This window comes from Pochonia chlamydosporia, chromosome 4 (genome assembly GCF_001653235.2).
Source record: "Pochonia chlamydosporia 170 chromosome 4, whole genome shotgun sequence".
NCBI classification, from domain to species: Eukaryota; Fungi; Ascomycota; class Sordariomycetes; order Hypocreales; family Clavicipitaceae; genus Pochonia; species Pochonia chlamydosporia.
Window position 1 is genome coordinate 508063 of NC_035793.1, and position 21842 is coordinate 529904.

Here is a 21842-nt window from a genome sequence, read left to right on the forward strand (position 1 = left end):
AGTGGCTTACGTCGCCGAAGTTTTGGCCAGCCAATTTACTCAATTCAGGAGTGACCGGGTTCAAGTGCTCTTCCATGAGTTTCCGTGGAAGGGTTGTGAGTCAAGTTGAGACTTCAAAGGATCTGATACCCAGCCCTATGCCTGTTTCTGCAGGGCAGAGCATCAATGGTATTATCCACGTGCTGTAATCAATCGGCAACATCCTGGAGAATGAGGCGCATATGGCGCCAGATCCGGATTTAGCGGACGGTAGCGGAATTAGGCCAACATTGAAAACTTCTTGTAATTTCATGGTCGCCGATACAGAAACAAATGGACACTGCTTTGCTTGTTCGAAAGTTTCCGATACCCGAGCTACTGGTCTTAATCACGCAAACTTAGTCTCGCATAATGTCGGTCTTCTTGACAATAATTCTCATGTCAATACAACAGCTACATCGCTCCACCATCAATCATATCATCACCAAGTGCTCTCCCTCACCTTGTTTCGCGTAAATATTGAAACCCAAACACAACAAGGGACAAGATCCAAAGACAACATTGAAGATTTAACTATCGCCCATCTTCAGCATACGCAGCAGCTTCTCCACGCCTTGCAAATCGCCCTCCACCGTCCCCCGTTTAGAATCATCTATCCAGTCCAGCAAAAACCCATTTCCAAACTTGATCCACGCATTATCATCCTGATCAATCAGGACGCAATTCCACCCCGGATTTCCCCATACCAGCCCAAGTTGGTGCAGCTTTCTCACCGAATCTTGAATCTGCGTCGCCCATTTTTCGCGCACATGAGGCGCCGCAGTCTCTACCAGATCCTCCGACATCATGCCTTTGCTGTCAATCCAGTTAAAGAGCATACCAACATATCCTGGCTGAGACTTATCCCTTACCAGACCGTAAAGACTCCGTATAAAGTGTCCATTCTGAGCTGTCTTCCTCGCCAATGCCAGGTTCTTTAGCACGGTCAGTTCAGGGTTCTCTTCTCTCGGCTGGCACCAATAGCCAAGTTTCTTGAAGTGGCATGCCGTAGTAGTGCCGTCCTTATTCGTGACCAGGACCTTATCAAGTGAAGCAACCGTGGGATCCCACTGCTGGCTGGGAATTCTCACATCGTCCGGGTGAAACGCCTTCGTCCACCGACGCGGCTGCGTCAAAAACTCCACACGAATGGCTGTAGGGGTCGTGGTTCTAAGTTGTGGAGGCGAGGTCATTCTGAGGGGCTGCAAATGCTCATTCACGGCGCGAAGTTGACACACGACATGAGGCGCATACAAATAGTCTGACAAGGTTGCGTCTGTTCCCGGCCGAAGGGGCGACGGGTAGTGTGTCAATTCTTCCACAACTTGCTCAAATGGCCTGGTAAGCCATTCTAATGCTTCGGCACTATCCATTTCTTCGCTGTTGTCGCGAAGTGCCTCCAGACAGTGATGGTACTCCTGGAGAAGGAGCGGGGAGTTTAGGAAATAGGACGGGTCGATGTCGGCGTAGATAACCCATCCGGTTTCTATATGGATGGCAAAATTAATGTCTTTTTCGGTATTGTGTGTTTGCCAGGTGGTGATTCTGTGCCTTGGGAGAGGAGGAAGATGTGCCATATTGACTTGACGATGCTGTGAGCCCACGACTCTGCAGCGAATGGTCCTCGACTCCTCGCAGGTAGAGAAGGTGACTAGGTTCTGAGTCCTGACAATGTCAACAAGGTGATGAAATCCGAAAACGATGGAGAGCTGAGTACGTTGGTGCCTATGGTCGGTACTGATTTAGAGCTTGAAAATGGAACACAGTGATGCGAATGTTGAATCGCAGTTCGGCTGTGGATAGAAGTCCACAAGTTGGCTGGTTGGGCAGTGAATTCACGTCTGCAACACCAGACTGTCGTGCAACTTGATCACAGGATTCCACGGAACCGACCGCCAGGGCCCGGGAGGAGCTTGAGGCTTGCAAATTCACGAGTAGATGAAAAGGAGGCAAATCGTCGGACTTGGGCAGTACCACTGTCAGCCGCAAATAGGCAACCGACACATGCAGAGAAGTCAACTTTGATATTTCCCCACATCAGGCACGTTGACGGCACTTGATGGTTTGACAGTTTACATGTCCATTTGACCCCAGACCAGGCTTCAAATGTTGGCTGTGAGCAAACTTGGCTGATCAACCGTGGTGCCCCTCCACAGGCACAAGCACAGGCACCAAGCAAACACACTTGCGTCACTCGGCCCCTCAACGCCACATCTACAGGCACCAAAATAGTTAATCCATGTCTCCCATCCCTCAACACCAAATTGACATCTCATCATCCTCCCTTTTCGACATATAAGTATCCTTCTGTCCTCCTTACCATCATACCCCCAACCTCACCTCCTCACCTCCTACAATCAATCAACAACCATCATGCCCCGCAAACTCTCCAAACAAGCCTCCTTCACATCTCCCTCCTCCACCACCCTCTCCTCAACCCTCACCACATCAACAACCTCCCAGATCCCCTCCTCACTAACCGACCCGACCCTACCGCTCCCCAAACTCATCGTCTTCGACCTCGACTACACCCTCTGGCCCTTCTGGGTAGACACCCACGTCCTCGGGCCCCTCAAGCCCAACACCACCCACTCCCTCGCCACCGACCGCAAAGGCGAAGACTTCGCCTTCTACACCGACGTCCCCTACATCCTGCAACTCCTCCCGCACGCTGTATCCGACGCCAACGCCCCCATAAAGCTGGGCATCGCGTCTCGAACTCACGCGCCAAGCATCGCAAAGGATCTCTTGAGGATGCTGCATCTGCCGCCGACAGAGGACGGTGACAAGCCGAGGAAGGCGGTGGATGTTTTTGATGGCGGCATGGAGATCTACCCGGGGAGCAAGGTGAAGCATATTGAGGCGTTGCATAAGCGAACGGGCGTCAAGTATGAGGATATTTTGTTCTTTGACGATGAGAGTCGGAATCAGGAGACGGAGAGTTTGGGGATTACGATGAGGTTGGTTAGGGATGGGGTTTGTTGGGCGGAGATTGAGAAGGGGGTGGAGGAGTGGAGGAGACGGAGGGGGTTTGGGAAGATGGCTTGAATGTTTGGGGGATGTATGATTTGGGGTGTAATGGTGATTTGGTTTGAAGCCGGGATGTGCATGGTAGATTTGCATATGGGATGTACATTATAGATTTGACCGGAAGTCAACAGCTGACTAGATGGACACACATTGGCTCCCGCATGTGTCAACACATAAATAGACTATACTACGCCTATGGGTATTTTACCAAAATATGCAATCATGCATTTCTAAAACGGTCCAATGACCAATATCCAAGAAGATTAAACCACCCCATCCAAAACCCAGTCATCAACATGATATCCAAACCCGTCGTATACCAACAACTCAAATCTATATCCCCATGCAATCCACCTCTTAAGCAGCAGCAGCCGGCGCAGCACGCACAGCATCCTTCTCCTCCGTCAACTTCAACTTCTCCACGATCTCGCCATTCGTAATCCCCTCCCCATCATCAGTCTGGACACCATCATCCCTAGTCTCATCCGCAGTCTGCGTCCCCTCCGACACCTCACCATTCGTCTGCGTCCCCTCCGCAGCCGTCTCAACCTTCTCCCCATTCGTCTGCGTCTGCGCAACAGACTCTTCAGGCCACGTCCTCGGCAATGTACAGATACGCACATTCCTAGCCACACCATTATCCTTCCCCAGCGCCACGCACGCAATCCTCTTCCCGTCATCGACATCCTCCCACAGCAGCGGTCCGCTAGGGAAGGAAGAGTACCCATTCTCCCACTCGATTATCCCCTCCCACATCGGATCCGGAACACCCAGCTGCCCGAACCCAAAGTCCAGCTCGCCGCCATACTTTTTAGGAATATTCCTCGGGTCAATGAACGCCTCCAGCGTGGGCTTCACCTCATGCGAGCTCAGGACAAAGATTTTCGAAACGGTAATCGGGTCGAACCAGCGCTTGATCCAGCCCCATACCGTGCTGAAGAACATGGGCGCTCCGATGATGAAGATCCTATCCAGCGTCTCGGGGTAATGCGCCGTGGCGAGCTGACTAGCCGCCTGCATGTGGCCCTTTAGATTCCAGAACTGCTTGAGGCCTACGCCTGAAATGTCCACAATGTTGGTCGACATGGTCACCGGCACGTCCGGGTGCTCCCTGTCCGTGAGCTGCGTGCAAAACGGCTGAGAGAAGCGCGTGAGGTTCTCGTACAGCGCGAACAGGCGGAGCAGGCCGGGCGGTGTCTTGCCGTCGGTTTTGGCGTCGGAGAAGGTGGACTTCGCGCCGAGTCGTTCGTATTCGGAGACGGTTTTGGAGTCGAGATTCTTGATTTCAAAGACGTACAGCGGGATGCCGCGGCGGTCACGGCGGCCCGTCCATTGCGGATACTGAAAACACGGCGTTAGTTTGTCTGTGAAACCACGAAGTTGTGGTAGGGAGCCGGAACCAACCAGTCTTCTGCTCTGCTCGTACGCATCCAGCTCGATTGTGCGATACAGCGTATCGATGTTATTGGCGGCTCGCCAATCCTCCGTGTCCTTGAACTGTTTGTACGCATCTTCCACTACCCAACGGCGCGCACGTAGAAACCGCCTAAAAGGTTAGCATGGCCAGCCACAGCTACACCAGACACTATAAACCGTTTCAACTTAAAAGTGCCTGGAACTCACAGCAACGTTTGGTCATCATGGCTAGCAGGCTCCCTCGTCCAAACACCTCTCTCCTCCAAAACATCCTTAAACTTGCTCAATGCCTCGTCCTCATGCTCGCTCAAGTGTCCCCAGTGTCCGCGCGGATATCCAAACACGCTGGTGGTTGATGTCGAGGATTTCACCCGCGAGGCTGGTGCGGAAGTGCCGGATGTGACGGACGGTGCGGGGGCAAGATCGGCCGTCATGGCGGATTTATATCCGTCTGAGAAATAAAGCTGTATTGACGGCAGAGGCCAGGGGAGAAGGAATAGAATCAGCCCTAGAAGGGTTGGGGAAGGGGGAGAGAGAAGAAATAACAAGAAGCTCTTGTAACCACGTTGCTGACCAAACACTCTCTCTCTCTCTTTTTTTTTGGCCCTTGACGGAGATTTGGCAATGTCCGTCAGACGGGCTGAAAAGGTGGCACTGGGGTGGTGGTGTGGGGGTTCAAATGTGATTGACTTGATTATTTCAAGGTTCCATTTCCGCTTCCCGCTGTCCGTCGCTCCCCGACGACCGACCAGACCTGTCATTTAGTGTGATGAAGGCGCCATTTGTTTGACCTCTTGGCTGGTAGACGGCGATCTCGGCCCCGTTGGCTCCGGTGTCGTCGCCTGTCGACGGCAGTTATTTTGTCATTTATGAGGCGGGTGGAATGGGAGCTGCATGGGATGAGAAACAACGGGACAATAGCTTCGCAAATTATTCAGACAATGAAGAAGAGCTGTCTGGTATTACAATATTCTACATGATATCAACCCATTTCCGCCGCCCACCAAGTATGCTGCCACCTCAGCTGGCACAAAACGCAGGCTTTCTTTTCCTCTTGTTGGATATCCCTTCTCAATCTATGCCTCATTGACCCCAAATGTCCCATGCGCCTTGTGAATACAAAAATGGCATTGTCCGCCAAGCCAATATCCAACAAACCGACCAGAATGCGCTGTTTGATCTACCAATGATCCATCCCCATCACCTTGCACTGCCCTGATTCAATCTATTCGATCAAAATATCTGACCCAAGCCGACGCAACGGTAAATGATTGATCATAACCTCCAAGTTTCCGAACCTTCGCAAAACATCCTTTGCGTCTTGTCCAAAGCCCATTCGCGCCCGTCCCACGCGTTCCCAAGACCCAGACTCAGTCTTCTCAACAACCAACAGCATGATTGTAGCCTCCTCAACAAACCACAGAACCGTCATCTGGTCTCCACGGGCGTGATGTTCGACGTATTCTCGAATTGCGCTCGGTCCCTTGGCACCAGACGGCAGCGGCACAGTAGCACTCGGTTCCGTACCGCGGCCCCGACTCAACCGCACATCAATGCAGAGGTCATTAAACATCCATCCACCATTGTGAACTCGAGCCTTGACCTTGTCGAGTACCAGAGGATTGGTTACGCGCAGCAGGTAGCGACCGGGAGGGAATGTAGGTGGTTTGCTGGTCGGCGAGAAATCGTAAGCTACTCGGCCATCCGAGCTCAGAACAAGAATATCCGGCGAGTATGCCCATTTGACTGATGAGCATTCATTGCGAGTCATCTGTGTGGCGCTCACGTAATGGTGGTTCAGAAGTTTCTTTTCTTTCCCTGTTCCATCTTGTTCAATCACAACGATGGATGAGTGTAGTTCGACTGCTCCTCGCCATCCGGCCCATGTCCAGCTGGGTAGATGGCGGCGTCTCTGTGGCATGTCATCCCCTCTGTGGTGCCAGAAACTAGTTGTCAGGGCAAACAAGAGCTTGGTTCGAGCTGGTCCGGAACGAGCCTGGTCCGTGGTCACGGGGCACCACAGCGGAATTCCGACAATGCTACCAAGCTTGCCTCTCCCGATGCCCTTCTCTAGTCGTCGTGTAATGCCCATGAAGGCACTGAGTGAGTCCTCGTCGTATGTAAGTTGGCGCTTGGTGTATTGAATGATGTGCTGATCGGATGTCCGGAAAATGCTGAGCGTGCTCGGGTCGTCTGTCGTCTGAGGCAACTTCTTCCAAGCTTCCCAACTTCCATCTATGTATGAGACGCCATTAAATAGGCCAGGCCGCATAAAATCGCACATCTTTTCCTGATCCCTGTCGTAGTAAGTGGCGAGAGGTAGGATCAAGGTTTCTGGACATGACATGCCCTCGCATTCCCAGTACATTTGTTGCCCTGTAAAGACAAGGCGGCGTCTCGCCAAAAGACCCTCCTGATAGGTCCAACCGCGTGTGTACCAGAGTGAATCTTTGATATCGATTCGAGGGTCTCGCATGCTCGACACGAGAGTGACATTCCCATCAGCAAATTTGTACTTTGGTTGTTCTGGCCTTGTCGCAGAACCCACACCAGGTAAGCCCTGAGTAGCGTCTGTGCCATGCGCAGCAATAATAGTTACCACTGCCCCTTCGAATATTTCATCCATGCGGCTGACTTGATGAATTCTTTCCTTCAAGTTAGTTGAGTCAATACACAAATGATCAACCCACAAGTACCGAAATCCCAATTCAAGTGTCACTGCAACCGCATCCTTCATGACCATTGGCCACGGTTCTGTCGTGTTATTACCAGAGACATAGCTCAAGGCAATATAATTCTCACTCAAAGACCGTCCAACGACTTGTGGCGGTGTTTGGCTACAGTCGACCAGTTTAAAGCCGTCCATTTCCCGGGTGACTTGACGCCGCCCACATCGCCCTTGATGATGTCTATCGCAGAATTGTAACCACTCCCGGGCTATGGAAATATCTGCTGTCCGACCAATTTCGCGTCCCCAAATTCCCTTTTGAAGCCACGTGGATTCGGTCAGAAGGGCTGGTGGTTCTGGCGTCCTCCTCTCGTCAGTTCGACTTCGCCCTCGGGCCATAAATGGCTCAGGCGCAGCTTGTGGAAGCGTCCTATACAGCATGCCACGTTCTCGAAACCAATCTGGCTGGGGATCCCAGCTTTTCGCTCCTGTTCCAGTCTTTTTGGGCGTGACAGCCAGATAGCCGGGGGCTAATCCTGCCGCCTTGGCTCTTGCGGGGTGATCCATATCAAACATCTTCATAGGGTCGATAAGATAGTTGCTGTCTCGGCTTGAAAGAGCAGACAGGCTGTAGTCTCCGTCTCCGTCTCCCGGGACGTGCACCGACCAGAAGAGCTTACACAACGGACAGGTTGTCGACCATTTATTTTCTTCCAGGCCACGAAGGCGTAAAATAAAGTGTTCCTTCTTGTCAAAGGCATCTACCGCGACAGGATGCAGAACCTTGGTGAAGGACGAATCCACCTCTTCGAGGGTGGATTCAATATCAACGGCCAGACTTGAGCAGGATGAGCACAACGCCCGGTCAACATTGCGGATGGTGGCTGAGGTGGGAGCGCTCGTATCAGAGTGCGCTGAAGGACTCCGGCTTTTACGCCAACTAAGACGTCGAATGAGGGATTCTCTATGGGGTGATCCGGGCTCGTCTTCTGGCGGCTCTACTGTAAGATGCTGCATCATGTTTCTGAGCGGATTTTTGGAACGGCGTCGCTCAAGCATGGGCTGGTCGCCACGAGGGGAAGGGCTGAGGCTGCCTGCCATGTTGAGTTCATCAGGCTTGCCCAGACGCTCACTCCTTGTATGAAAAGAATGGGAAATACAAGGTCAAATAGAAGAGTAGACAGAAAGAAGATACTCGAGGGCGTAAGATTCAGGGCTTTTTTAGTCTGGCATATCAACATTGAAACCCAGAAGAATTTGCAGGCAGACAAAATGTCGAGCGTGGTGGCGCGGGGTATATATAATGGCGGAGCAGACTGGACGAGCCTAAATATAACCCGTGGTGGCTCGAAGCTAAAAGTGATAGGAAAGTCAACGTTCGATGAAAAGAGAAAGAGAAAGGTAAACCTTGACGAAAAAAAGTTCAGCTAGGAGGTATGGCAAGCTTTACTATAGAACTCAGGGGTTGTCAATCGAAATCCAAAATGGTGAGATGCGAATTTCCGATCGAGCAGCCACAACCTCACCCTCGGATCATATAGCAGGTGTCGAGGATCCAGATTGCTCGCATTTCAGACAAACCAGACAAGGTCACTTGTCATTTGGGTATCTTTCTGGAGCCTTGGTTTGGGTCGCAGTGCCACATTACCGACAAATGGTGGAGTCAACTTGTTTCGCTTGGCTAATGAGTGAAGCAGGCGTATTGTGGTTCGTCGTCGTGCTTTTTCTTGTTCTCTGTGGTCCGGAATCAGCACCCCTGAATATTCAAATGGTAGGAGGCCAGACACTTGTTGCCAAACCAAGTGCCTCGATTCGCCTCATTTTGTAAGAGGCTTCCAACAAGAACCAGAGTATCCTCGTCAGGTGCTTTGGGCTTGCGTCATGACGGCAATCTGAGGCTGTCATGCACCAACATGTACAAGGTGCATGCACATTCAGATTGCAGGGCGGACAGGTAACTTAATCCTTGTCCCTGCACCATCGACACAACACTGGCCCTGGTCTATACTGCTCGTCGTCCAATGTTTGATGAGGGGACATCAATTAGATGGATTCGGGCGCCGGCACTGCCATAGACTAGACCCAGTTGTTGGAGACTTGTGGGCCGCTTCCCGCTGCAAGAACTTTGCAGGGCTAGTTGAGGGTTTTCGGCACAGCCCCTCGATTTCTGGCGTACAATGTTGGTCAAATCGTGTGGTTTTCCACCAGGCTTCGGTGCCAAGGCTGGGGAGTTAGAGCCGCACATGGACAATGTCGAAAACCCGCGTTGTCATGTTGATGAGGAGTCTGGCGTGGTAGTCTGGTCAGTTTCCCAGTTTCCTCGCAGGTACGGATGCCGAGCCTGTGGTTCGGCAGGGGTCAACATTGAAGGACTCCATGTCAGGGTCAAATGTCTGGTGTCCATGTCGTCTGGTCTGGTTGTTTCACGCCTGGCACGCAGTTGCCTTGTTTTGCACTATGTAATTCGTCCACCATCGCACTTGCCCGTTTCGTTTTACACCCAGTCACCACATTCATGCCATCCAGGACATTGCGAATCACAACACCAAGTCATCACTCGTGCAGCTCCTTCGAACCAGTATGCTTGCCGTAGAGTTTCTGGTACAGCTTGCTCCATGTCCCCTTGGCTGCCTGTGCAGACGCTTGACTTAGGCATTTAATGTCAAGTTTGAGTCGGAAATGCCCCGATAGCATCTATAGTCTTTGGGAAAATGTTATTTGCCCATTTCTAAGTATACACTGACACATCCCAATATATCCCAATGCGCCTCCGCACACAACGCGATATGCGATACCTTTCCCTTGTTCAAATACTTCTGACCCGCCGCTGTAGATGCGGGTATTTAAATCTCCTTGGGTTGTCGTTATGTTTCCATGCGCTCTGCGTTCTTACACTACCTCTGTCTGAATGCTAACGCCTGAACAAGACGTGAACAGGCTGTTGATTGTTATTCCCTTCCAATGAGATAAAGGCGTTTTTTTAATACCAGATTGTTACTTGGAGTTGCCAATCGTCGTTCACTTGCTGCAGCTTTGTCTCGTCTCACCCTACTTCCTCGAAAGCTACAATTTGTTCTGCTCCCGAGACACGTTGCACACTTGACTGTGGGTGTGCTAAGAAAGTCAAGGTGACCAGGGTCGTGCAAGTTATATATTGCATGAATATACTTAACCCAATGAGTCTCTCTGCTTTGTTCAAGTTGTATGGCGGCACGAGATAACACCTGCTTGCGACTTGCCTGCAGGCGTTCAGGGTCTTCATCAAAGGATGACCATTGTTCAACCTACCCATTCAAGCCTAACTTTCCAAAGTAAGAGGCGCAGTGCAGTTCGAAATAGCTCTGTTCAACAAATAGATTACCAAACCATATCCAAAGAACTCGTCAACAGCTACGAACCTTTCATGCAACTTCTAAATTTCCACCACACAACAGCTTTTGAACAACTGTTCGATCCTACTTCATCTTGCCATAGACCATTATATAATGAAATAGTCCTAGAATCCCGGTAGTCCAGATTCCAAGCACATTTCCCAGTCCCCTTTACTACCATATCTTCACCATTCTGACCACTATCTGCCAAGAGAACATACGCAACAACGAATGCTGTAATAATCTGGCGCTATACTTCAAGATGAAAAATGTCGCGAAACCAACCCTGAGCTCCAAGGCATACAGGAAACTCCGTTTACTCTTACCCGATTTAACGGACGAGGCGACCCACGCAAACATCTACATGAAGTGGTATATGGATGAATCTGACGACAAGGCCACTAAGAAAATCCACCTCGACTACAACTCCAAGTATTTCCTCTGCTGGCTTGGATTCACAGAAGAGGCAGCCCAAGCCATGTATGACGAATGGCTCGAAAAGATCGAGGACGACAAATCACCCCAGCTAGCAGAAAAGTGTTATCGTATTATTTCTGATCGGGAAGTCCCATATGGTCGAGGCCCGTTCACCGAATCGGATTGGGATGGTGCCATGCGGAAACTGGGCATTTCGCCAGACCTGGTGAAGGAGCTGCGAAAGGAGGAGGAAGATTTCTGTGTCCAACCAATGAATAAAGCTTATGATACGATTTCGGAATGGCTTGGATTCCGCGTTGTCAATAGCAGGTACGAACTTGAACAAATTGAGAAGGCCCTTGAAAATTTCCGGGAAGACTTGCTAGAAGACAAGTACGAGCACCCACCCAAAGAATGAGCTAGGAGAGATTGTCTTGTCAAAACTGACCTATCCCTCCCCATCTTCATTTCTTTCAAAAGCAGTACCATTTTTACATTAGGGTGTGACTTCACACGATCGTTCTGAAGAAATTTATCAAAATTTTAGTTTATATAGGATAGAACACAACTTGATGAATTCTTACATTTCCGTTCACAATGGCCTAGGCCCACTTAACTCATTGTCTGCACGGGTCGGGGATGTATATTCGTTTGAGCTAGCAAGGTCTCCGGAGAAAATGATACTATTCTATCCTAAATGTATAGTTTTTACAGCTTATAACCGAAAGGAAAAAGATTAAAGTCTGAAAATAATTTGAAAGTGCCAAGATCCGTGGCATTAATGATGCCGCTACCTCATCATCCTTATGTTGTAGGGTAAGTTGCAGGAACTCGAGCGCACCAGGCAAGGCCAGCCCCACCCTCATCGTTTTATCGATAAGATATTTTTTTTTGGCGCCTCTCATGTCTGGCGAAGTTCTGGTGATGTTGGACAAACCATTCTGTACTCAGCCGTCACTTGCAACCGAACCCGTCACGATGGCTAGTAGGACACCAGGGCGGCAGTTGAAGCCGAAAAGGCAAAATAAACCGGATTCACGACAGGAGAAGAGAAAGCGAGACCAAGAGGATCTGCAGAAATTGGAACAGGCAGTGATTGTCCTTGTGAGTTGCTGATTCCCGCCCTCGACTTTGACAACATTGCACTCTTGTGCGCTAACAACGAAATCTCGTTGCGGTGTAGGACCCAAAGTCTACAGAAATCAAAAACTTTTCCGATCTTCCTCTCACAGAGGCCACCACCTCTGGGCTCAAGGCCTCGCACTTTCAGACCCTCACCGAAGTTCAACAGCAGGCCATCCCACTCGCCCTCAAGGGAAACGACGTGCTCGGCGCGGCCAAGACTGGTAGTGGCAAGACTCTGGCATTCTTGATCCCAGTATTAGAGAAATTATATCGAGCGCAATGGACGGAATTCGACGGCCTCGGCGCCTTGATCATCTCTCCGACTCGTGAGCTCGCGGTGCAAATTTTCCAAGTCCTTCGCAAGATTGGTCGCTACCATGCCTTCTCGGCCGGACTGGTGATTGGCGGCAAGAATTTAAAAGAGGAGGCGGAGCGACTGGACCGAATGAACATTTTGGTCTGCACGCCTGGTCGCATGCTGCAGCATTTGGATCAAACAGCGGGTTTCGATGCGAATAATTTACAAATCCTGGTCTTGGATGAAGCAGATCGAATCATGGACATGGGGTTTCAGTCTGCAGTTGATGCGCTTGTAGAGCACTTACCCAAGTCTAGACAAACGCTCATGTTCAGTGCGACCCAAAGCAAGAAGGTATCCGACCTCGCCAGATTGAGTCTCAAAGAACCCGAATACGTCTCAGTCCACGAGGCGGCTGCGAGCGCGACCCCGACAAACCTACAACAACACTACATCACAACTCCCTTACCCGAGAAACTCGATACACTATACGGCTTCCTCAAATCAAACTTGAAGAGCAAAATCATTGTTTTCCTGAGCTCAGGAAAACAAGTCCGATTCGTCTACGAAAGCTTTCGCCACCTTCAACCAGGTATTCCCCTGCTACACCTTCATGGCCGACAAAAGCAATTGGCCCGCCTCGAAATCACATCCCGATTCACTGCGGCCAAACACTCTTGTTTGTTCGCCACGGATGTCGTAGCGCGAGGCATTGATTTCCCAGCCGTCGATTGGGTCATTCAAGCAGATTGCCCCGAAGACGTAGACACATACATTCACCGCGTCGGACGTACAGCAAGATATCAGAGCAACGGCCGAGCTGTGCTATTCCTGGATCCCAGCGAAGAAACCGGCATGATCAAGCGACTGGAGCAAAAGAAGATCCCCATCCAAAGAGTCAACGTCAAAGAAAAAAAGAAGAAGAGCATTAAGAACGACCTTCAGAACATGTGTTTCCAAAACCCGGACCTCAAATACCTCGGCCAAAAGGCCTTCATCAGTTACGCCCGCTCAATCCACCTCCAAAAAGACAAAGAGGTCTTCAAACTCAACAAACTCGACCTCGACGCATTTGCCTCTGGTCTCGGACTCCCTGGCACTCCCCAGATTAAATTCCACAAAGGTAACGACATCAAAAAGATCAAGAACGCCCCTAGAGACGGCATGTCCAGCGGCTCCGAATCCGACATGGACCTCGACGGCGCATACGACAAGACCAAAAAGAAGGACAAGAAATCCGAAGTCCGCACCAAGTATGACAAAATGTTTGAGCGAACAAATCAAGACGTCCTGTCGAGCCACTACGCCAAACTCGTTGTGGACGGCGGTAACGAATCCGAGTCCGACGATGAGTTCCTATCCGTCAAGCGCCGCCTCAACGATGATGATCTCGACGCCGAGATCCAAAAGGGCCACATTTCCAACACAAAGGTCCTACATGGGCTCGGCGGCGAGGAGCCTTACGTTATTGATTCAAAGCGTCGCGAAAAGGCTCTTCAATCAAAGAAGAAAATGCTCAAGTTCAAGGGTGCTCCCACGAAACTCGTTTTCGACGAGGACGGCAACTCCCACGAGATATACGAGCTACAAGATGAAGATGACTTCAGGCAAGCAGGTCCAGCGGACGAACAGCGCCAGAAATTCGTGGAAAGCGAGTCCACTAAAGTCAAGGAAGCCGATATCGACGATAAGCAGCTTGCTAAGCAGAAGAAGCGAGAGAAGCGAGAGAAACGGAAAGCCAGAGAGCGCGGGGAGGCAGATGCCGATGAGGCACCTATGCTGGCTGACGCGGCAGATGGTGAGGATCCTTTGGCGTTATTACGATCGTTGCCTACAGCCGGTGGTGCAGAATCAGACGAGGAGCCGCCTAAGAAGAGAGCGAAGAAGTGGTTCGAGGATGATGATGACGCGGAAAAGAAGAGTGGGAAGAAGAAGGGCAAGGTGTTCCAGGTTACGGACGAGCCGGAGACGTTGGAGGATTTGGAGGCTCTGGCAACGGGATTGCTGGACGGCTGAGTGTATATACCCGCTGGAGAATAATGTATATGACAATAAATGGACTAACGTTACCATGTTTGAGAATCACCAGTGAATGAATCGTATTTATGTAGCCAAGCTATCTACGCTCGTTATCTACTTGTTCCCACCAAGCTAAAATAATCCAATCCTTGCGCCGTACACCATGCTATTCCCGCTTCCATAATGACCACTTGTCTGACTCCATTCCACTACCCTGATCATGCTGACTCGAATATGCCTCGCATTTGTGGAAATGCCTAGTAGTATGCACTTCCGTTTCTGTCCTCAAGATCCAACTCGACATTAAATCCATACAGCCTCACCCTATAGAAACAGGTATGATTCTCCGCGCCATAATTACTAACCGCCCTCACGACCACGCGGTCCGTATGCGCCCCCAGAGCAAGCAGCTCGCTACTCAATCTGTGCACATGCACTCCATCGTGCAACTCGGCTCCCTCATACACGAACTGACTGATCTTGACGAATGCAGACGGAAAGTCGGGCGGTGTAAAGTTCCAGTCGCTTTCATCATCGGGGAAGTAGACGGAGCCAAAGTCGAGGATTCGTTCGCGGACATCGGAGTTGAGTACCTCGGCCCACACTTCGATGGATCTCGGTCTCGCACCAGGTTGGGTAGTACCGCCTGGGAGGATGTGTTCGATGACAAGGTGTTGCGGGATGATGGAGTGGTGGAGTTGCACGGAGAGGGTTGCGCCGTGAGGATTACCGCGGTGGTTTACAGATCGTGCTGCGCACCAGCAATCGCCTTCGTCTTCCCATGATTCGAGGGCAGCAAGAGGTGGACGGGCGGCTGATCCGCGCCAACCCTGCTCGTATTGTTCGGGGGTGATTGCCCTGCCTTTGGGGTCCCAGGTGGCAGAGGTGAGTCTGGGGTCGACTTTGGCGCCAGACCCGGTGGCGAAGTAGTTGACTTGGTTGCGGAGTTCGGTGTCCCAGTGGCTGTGGATTTTACCACGGGCCATGGCCTCGAGGTTGATGTCGGCGAGGGCTTTGCGAATGAGGGTGTTCACTAGAGTCGTGACATCTGCTCGGCTCATGCCGTGGGTGAGGTCTTTGGTGGCGATGTCGACGGCTTTTTGGACTAGTTGTTGCATTCGTGGCTGCAAATCGTCGAGTTCGGCCTTGAGCCTGGTCGCCAAGCTTGAGAGCTCGTTTCTGATATGGCGCAGGAACTCTTCTCGCGGAACAAACTTCCCGCCGTTTTGGTCCTTGTCCTGGGCTCTTTGGGCGAGTCGCTCGTTGACAAGCCTGGTGAGTCGGTCTTCAAACTCTTTCTGCGATAGAGCGGGCTTGATTTGATCGACTGCTGTTCCGACCATCTGCGCAATCTTGTCGTCGTTGTCTTTCACCCACTTATCCCAGAATGTGGTCATCTTGCGACTCATCCTATCTTCTAGCCCAGATACAGTGAGATTAAGTTTCCCTGTAAATGCTGGATCCCGTACTAGTCGGGATGTGATGGCGCTCCATTGTCGGTCGGAGGACACGGCATACTCGTTTCCAACCTTGTCGAAGGCCATAAATCCACCATCTGCATGTATCAGATCCCTCAGCGCATGCCAAAACTCCTCTGAAATGACAGGTCGTCCATCTCTCAGTTCCATGTGCACAATAGAAGGAAGAACAGTCTCCAACTTTTGGATAGAGGCATCGTGAATCTTTCCTGATCTTTTGAGTGACAAGAACTCTTCTTCCATGCGGTTGATGAAGTGTTGGAGTTTGTCTCTTGACGAATCGTCGTCGTCCCATAGATCGTCAATATCGACCCACCGGTTCCGCCTCGGCCATGTTACGGTTGGAATCAAGTCGCTGATTCTATATCGCATGTCGTCAAAAGCCTGCAAAGTTGCTTCAACAGCATTAGGAGCCCAATCGCGGTCTGTCGATCCCACTAATTGAGTCGCGAGGGCAAATGCTGCCACAAATGCCAGCGCGCCTGCTAATATATGTGGGAGGAATCCAAACACTGATGACAAACGATCCCAAAGCCCATCGGGTATAATGAAATGAACGAGCTCCATAATCCAATCCAGGATCACCTGGATTAACCATGCGATTCCTCTGATGTAAGTCATTGGGTTAAGGAATCGCAAAGCACTGGAAAACTTGGGACGTCCCCTCCTCCCATCGGTCCCATCATCCACGTAGGATTGCCTTCTGCTTGTGAAAGGCCAAAGAGATGTTAGCCACAGCCACCGTTGTTCGCTGCGTAGCCGGGCTCCCTCAGCTTCCTCTCGCTGTCTCTCGAGCGCGAGTTCGGCCTCCGCTGCGTTGATATCTCTCCGTACCATTGCATCAAATTCGCTTTCGTCACTTGGGTATCGTCTGCCCAAACTGAACGGGCTGCTGCTTACCAAAAACTTGGCCTGAGAAATCAAGTTTGAGAAATTGGAGGTCGCATTCGCTCGGTTAAGCCATCGACCATTATCTGAGTCCTCCTCGTCAGATTCTGTATCTCGGCGGCCTTCTCGATGTCGGCTACGAGCGGTTCTTGACTCCGATGTGGAATTTTGTGCACGTCCTGACTGGCTCTCGAACGCAATCCTATTAGAAGTCCGGGGTTGTAATCTGGCGTTGGAAATGGATCCTTGTTGTGCTGGCGATGGCCCGCTGACCCGTGTTCGTTGAATCTTATCTCGTGAAACAGGCTGTGAGCGCTTGGGGGCTGGAGTGTTGGTCTTTCCGATGGCTCTAGGTTTCTGCGGTCTGATGAGCTCGTCTTCTTCTTCAATTTCCTCTCGTTCCTCTTCGGTAGCATCGTCATCAGCTTCGCCTTCCTCCTCCTCCTCGTCTTCTTCTACTTGTGGTTCAAGCCGAGGCTGTATAGCGGTTTGTCTTGGCGGTGGCCGCCGAGGAGGCGCGCGTAGCGGCGATGGCCCAACGGTCGACTTTGCCGGTCCCTTGTAGCCGTTTTGAGGTTGCTTGACCAAGTCCACTTCATCCTCACTAACCATGGGACGTCGCATGTTCCGCGCTGAGCGTCGAGGACCGTCGTTGGTAGAGGCAGACTCTACTGAAACGTCTCGGCGTAACACTGGCTGCTGGGATACTGGAGCCCTAGGTGTCGAACTTATCGTTGCATCACCGTAGAAGTCACTCTCAATCCCAAAACTCCTCGCGTCATCGGCGTCACTGCCCTCCAACCGGGGATTCCTTAGCGATAGCAACGGGCGTGTCATTGGCCCGACATTTGACGGACCAGAGAGATCTAAGAAATGTTAGATATATCCAACTGCATGATGATACTATGATCTTACAAGAAGGTAGGTGTGGTGGTCGCATCAACTGGCCACCAGCCAGTTCATCCGGCTCTGGCTCAGCAATTTTAGGTTTCTGTGGCTCTTTTTGTGATGGCAAGGATTCACCTCGCCCGCCTTGATCATTTTGCTGTTCCTCGTTATTTACACCAGGCGGTACTAAAACATGTCTGACCGCAGTGCCGATATCTCGAGGCTCTTCCTCCGTTTGGCCGTGGGTTGGCCGTGTGGGCATGGGTTCAACCTCTGCGCCATATGAGTACTGCCTCCTGGAGCTAGGAGTTCCTTGCAAGGGGGGCAAGTTGGGCTTTTGAAAAGTAATGGGGTTTTGGTATGACAGCGTGTCGGGCTCTCTGACAGAGAACCTCGGCTGCCGTCGACGGCTTGGTCGAGGTGGCATTTGGAGGTTGGTGAGAAAAACAAGGTGATGATCAAAAGTAGTATAAAGCGAGTAGAGTTGGTATGGAAGGATTCAGATTATTGGGAGGCGGCTTGGGGCGGTCTTTATGAGATGGAAGTGAGTCGTTGTTGAGGTGAAGAAGCTCAGATCATGAGCAACCCGGCGTAACAGAGCAGCTAATCTCGAGCCATGAAAGAGAGACGAACAGCTCAAACAGAGTCTTTGTCTGGCAATTATCGGATATAAATTCACTTGTTTGACAAACGGGACCGTGCAATTGCCGTCGTCAACAAAGAGCATCTTGCTGTGAGGTTCCGTCAAGTAAGAACATGGCGCAGCTGGTGAAGAAGGTTGGCGCCAGTGAATCGAAAGGAAAATTGGGGACTGATTCTATGAAATGTCGTGCCCGCGGACTTGAGATGAATATGAACGGTCAATGCTGGGTATAAAAAGTAAAAAGCAAATAAGAAATAAGTGTTCTGGTGTAGATTTGGTGATGCCTTGAACTTCACTGTTGTTTTGTTGCGTTTCGCTGATGCTCTGTCAACGCGCTGTCACTCAGAGGCGTGTCGCGCCCGAAGATTAAGCGGCGCAAACGACACGGGGGGTGGCGAGATCACGTGCTGGCGTGGAAATCTAGCGTGTTCAACTGGTCTGGTGGCGCTGGCCTTGGCGATGCGTGTAGAGCTTGGCTTAAGTCGAAAACATGCGCGCCAATTAGAAGCTCAAATCTATACTATTGCTCTTCTCTGGTGCTTTTGATTGTGATGGAATTTTATTTCCGCTGACGTGTTCTTCGATATTCCAAATTTTTCATGGGCCATCTCCTCAGTTCATGGTTAGATACCAGATCATTTCCGTGAATGGGTTGTGGATGGGCCATCTTCAGCAGTAGATCGACAATGCTTGTTCGTCAAGTCCATACCGCCTTTTGTGCCAGTAATTCAGATTATGGCTGGGTGCAATGGTATTATGAACTGAGTGTCTGGGTACTCCGTACCTAGGTTTGAAGACTTTTCTTGCAACAAATCGCAGGAAGACTATAGTGGCAACGTGCAATGGCTGCTAGTACTTTAGTCGGACGTTTGACTAGTGGCTTGTAATATTCACTTTAAATTGGATGGAATGATGAACGCCATGTTTGCCGTGCACCAAACGACCTTTGTTGGGAGCACGAAGGTTGGAGGGAAAACTGTGCCATGTATCACAAATGCGCCCCACAGCCAATTTGTTTTAGAGTCAAGAATGATGAGAACCAGATCAAAGCATGGGGTGCATTGAGCAATAGGCATTCAAGAAATGACAGTGTATTCTGCCAGGATTCAAATATTCAACTTAAAATTCTTCAGGGCTGCTCATCGTCAACAGTCTGTTCCAGGACCAAGTGACACCTAATATGAACGAGGGAATAGTACCAAGGGCGTGAGACGACGTACTTGATGAAAACACCGCAATGGAGATTGGAAAAGAGGAGCATCTCCATCCCTCCACCAATGTTGACGATTCCACGTTTCAAGCTACTTGGCTTTCTCGGGAACTAAAACGACCTGGTACTGGTACGTGGTATCCATGCAAGATAGCAGTCTTACTTAGGTATTTTGCGCATTCCGTAGTCCATCCATTGTGTCTGTCGCCTGGTTATTCGTCGCACAACTGGCCCACGTGTGGCACTCCTGTCGTCACTTCGTCAATCAATTAGTCTAATTTTACTACCTGAGCAAGGGTTTGTTTGATAGGCACTCTGACTTCCGTCATAATCGAGGCCCTCCTCCAGTCTCCCGCCTTCTGCCTCCTTTAGATGAAATTTTCTCTTTTCATCCATCATCCTGCTCCCAGCTCTCTTGCCTCCGAATCTTTCACCGTGTCGCTCCCGAATAGCTTCAAACGCACTCGTCGAGTGCTTGCTTTCTCTCCGTGGTCAACGAGAGCGCCAATTCGACGATCCACTTGGACCCAAGCTGCATCTGTACTCGGAATCTCCACGTCAAGTTTCTGGCACTGCCCCTCCTTGGCTTTCTCAGGGAGCTTGTCAGTACCCCGCCAAAACTTCGTTTCCTCCCGTACCATTGCCTTTCGTCCAAATCTTGCAACAGTCGATAAGTCTGTCAAAATGCCTGTTGGAACCATCCTCGTCACCGGGTAAGTTGCCATGACCCAAAACTGCCATTCTGTTGCTTTATTTCCACGCCCAACCCAAATTCGCAAGATGGCCACCATCGTGGGCCAGCGCTCTGACCCCGCCAAAGCTGCCGTCCTGCATTTCATTGAGACCTGCCAGCTAACTTGAGCCGACTTACTTCTGCAGTGGCACGGGCTACATCGGATCTTTCACCACCTTGGCCCTTCTTCAGAACGGCTATGATGTCGTGATCGTCGACAATGGCTACAATAGCGAACAGCAGGAGGAAATCCTCAAGCGCATTCACTTGCTCTGTGGTCGCACACCTGCGCTTGAAACGGTAGATATCAGAAGAAAGGCCGACCTCGACGCGGTTTTCGCCAAGTATCCTGCGATTGACAGCGTAATTCACTTTGCCGCCCTCAAAGTAAGCATATTTCCCGTCTCCATCACTCCTTGGCCATGACACACTTTGGGTATTGACTGATCTCGTATAGGCCGTTGGGGAGTCTGGCAGGATACCACTCGAGTACTACGATGTCAATGTTGCTGGCACCGTTAAGCTTCTCGAATGCATGCGAGACAATGGCGTTACCAACATCGTCTTTTCCTCATCCGCTACCGTCTACGGCGATGCAACCCGTTTCGAAAACATGATTCCTATTCCCGAACATTGCCCAAGGGACGCTACAAACACCTATGGTCGCACCAAAGCCATGGTTGAGGATATCATCACCGACTTTATCACTAATCAAAGGACTGACAGAACGCCGTCAAAGACAAGTGAGGAGGCCAAGCAGAAGATGACCGAACAGGAGAGAGCCCTGCTGGAGAAGGCTGAGCAGGAAAAAGCCGAGCAGGAAAGGGCCGAGAAGGAGGCAATCGAGAAAAATGTGCTTAAGCTCAAAAGCCTCAATTGGGAGAAGGTTGAGGAGCCAACGGGCCAGATGCCCAAGAAGCCAGCGCCTAAGCCCTTTACGGACTGGAATGCTGCGCTGCTTCGATACTTCAACCCCTGCGGTGCTCACCCAAGTGGCATCATGGGTGAAGATCCAAGTGGAAAGCCTAACAACCTGCTGCCCATTCTAGGTAAAGCTGCCATTCGCCAGCTCGAAGAACCTCCCAAGGGAGAGACCGAGATAGAGAAACAGGCAAGAGAAAAACGAAACACGATATGGGTCTTTGGCAACGGTGAGTGTGAAATTGCAGTCGAGTAGTAACCTCCTGACTAACAACCTTCAGAGTACCCAGAGGAGCGTTCACCCGATCGAACTTGCCTCCGTGACTACATTCATGTCATGGATCTCGCCCTTGGCCATATTGCCGCCCTCAAGTACCTCCGTGAAAATAAACCCGGCGTCAAGGCCTGGAACTTGGGCTCAGGAACAGGCACAAGCGTCTTAGGGATGATCAAAGCGTTCAGCCGTGTCGTATACGGCAACGACAAACAGCTGCTGCATTACGAGGTTGCTGCTGCCCGACCAGGTGACGTGGTTGACCTCACGGCTAATCCGACCCTAGCCAACAAGGAGCTCAACTGGAAGACGGAGATTTCGATCGACAGGGCATGCGAAGACCTGTGGCGGTGGGCGAAGAATAACCCGGAAGGTTACGCACAGCAGCCCCCGGCTGAGTTTCTTGAGAAGATTAAGACTCCCTCTTCCTAGAGAGACTTTGGAA

General features: G+C 50.9%; 8 protein-coding genes across 8 annotated transcripts; 4 read left to right on the forward strand and 4 right to left on the reverse strand.

The window, feature by feature from the left end:
* Nucleotides 1-548: 548 nt before the first annotated feature.
* Nucleotides 549-1595, reverse strand: VFPPC_14266 (hypothetical protein; the record flags this gene model as incomplete). Its single annotated transcript, XM_018292035.1, has 1 exon — nt 549-1595. The coding sequence occupies one exon, from the start codon at nt 1593-1595 to the stop codon at nt 549-551; it is 1047 nt and encodes a 348-aa protein (XP_018143039.1).
* A 796-nt stretch (nt 1596-2391) lies between these two features.
* Nucleotides 2392-3066, forward strand: VFPPC_07576 (magnesium-dependent phosphatase-1 family protein; the record flags this gene model as incomplete). Its single annotated transcript, XM_018286411.1, has 1 exon — nt 2392-3066. One exon carries the CDS (start codon nt 2392-2394, stop codon nt 3064-3066), a length of 675 nt encoding a protein of 224 aa, XP_018143040.1.
* Nucleotides 3067-3405: 339 nt separating this feature from the next.
* On the reverse strand, nt 3406-4898 carry VFPPC_14267 (phosphatidylinositol transporter; the record flags this gene model as incomplete). The annotated part of the gene is made up of 3 exons (XM_018292036.1): nt 3406-4389; nt 4453-4594; nt 4672-4898. The coding sequence occupies 3 exons, from the start codon at nt 4896-4898 to the stop codon at nt 3406-3408; spliced, it is 1353 nt and encodes a 450-aa protein (XP_018143041.1).
* Nucleotides 4899-5689: 791 nt separating this feature from the next.
* On the reverse strand, nt 5690-8233 carry VFPPC_07577 (tol protein; the record flags this gene model as incomplete). The annotated part of the gene is made up of 1 exon (XM_018286412.1): nt 5690-8233. The coding sequence occupies one exon, from the start codon at nt 8231-8233 to the stop codon at nt 5690-5692; it is 2544 nt and encodes an 847-aa protein (XP_018143042.1).
* Nucleotides 8234-10765: 2532 nt separating this feature from the next.
* VFPPC_07578 (hypothetical protein) lies at nt 10766-11338 on the forward strand (the record flags this gene model as incomplete). Its single annotated transcript, XM_018286413.1, has 1 exon — nt 10766-11338. The coding sequence occupies one exon, from the start codon at nt 10766-10768 to the stop codon at nt 11336-11338; it is 573 nt and encodes a 190-aa protein (XP_018143043.1).
* A 560-nt stretch (nt 11339-11898) lies between these two features.
* Nucleotides 11899-14359, forward strand: VFPPC_07579 (ATP-dependent RNA helicase DBP4; the record flags this gene model as incomplete). Its single annotated transcript, XM_018286414.1, has 2 exons — nt 11899-12024; nt 12104-14359. 2 exons carry the CDS (start codon nt 11899-11901, stop codon nt 14357-14359), a joined length of 2382 nt encoding a protein of 793 aa, XP_018143044.1.
* Nucleotides 14360-14619: 260 nt separating this feature from the next.
* Nucleotides 14620-18043, reverse strand: VFPPC_07580 (spindle pole body-associated protein sad1; the record flags this gene model as incomplete). The annotated part of the gene is made up of 2 exons (XM_018286415.1): nt 14620-17594; nt 17644-18043. The coding sequence occupies 2 exons, from the start codon at nt 18041-18043 to the stop codon at nt 14620-14622; spliced, it is 3375 nt and encodes a 1124-aa protein (XP_018143045.1).
* A 2110-nt stretch (nt 18044-20153) lies between these two features.
* VFPPC_07581 (UDP-glucose 4-epimerase Gal10) lies at nt 20154-21829 on the forward strand (the record flags this gene model as incomplete). Its single annotated transcript, XM_018286416.1, has 4 exons — nt 20154-20182; nt 20349-20589; nt 20660-21353; nt 21405-21829. The coding sequence occupies 4 exons, from the start codon at nt 20154-20156 to the stop codon at nt 21827-21829; spliced, it is 1389 nt and encodes a 462-aa protein (XP_018143046.1).
* Nucleotides 21830-21842: the final 13 nt, after the last annotated feature.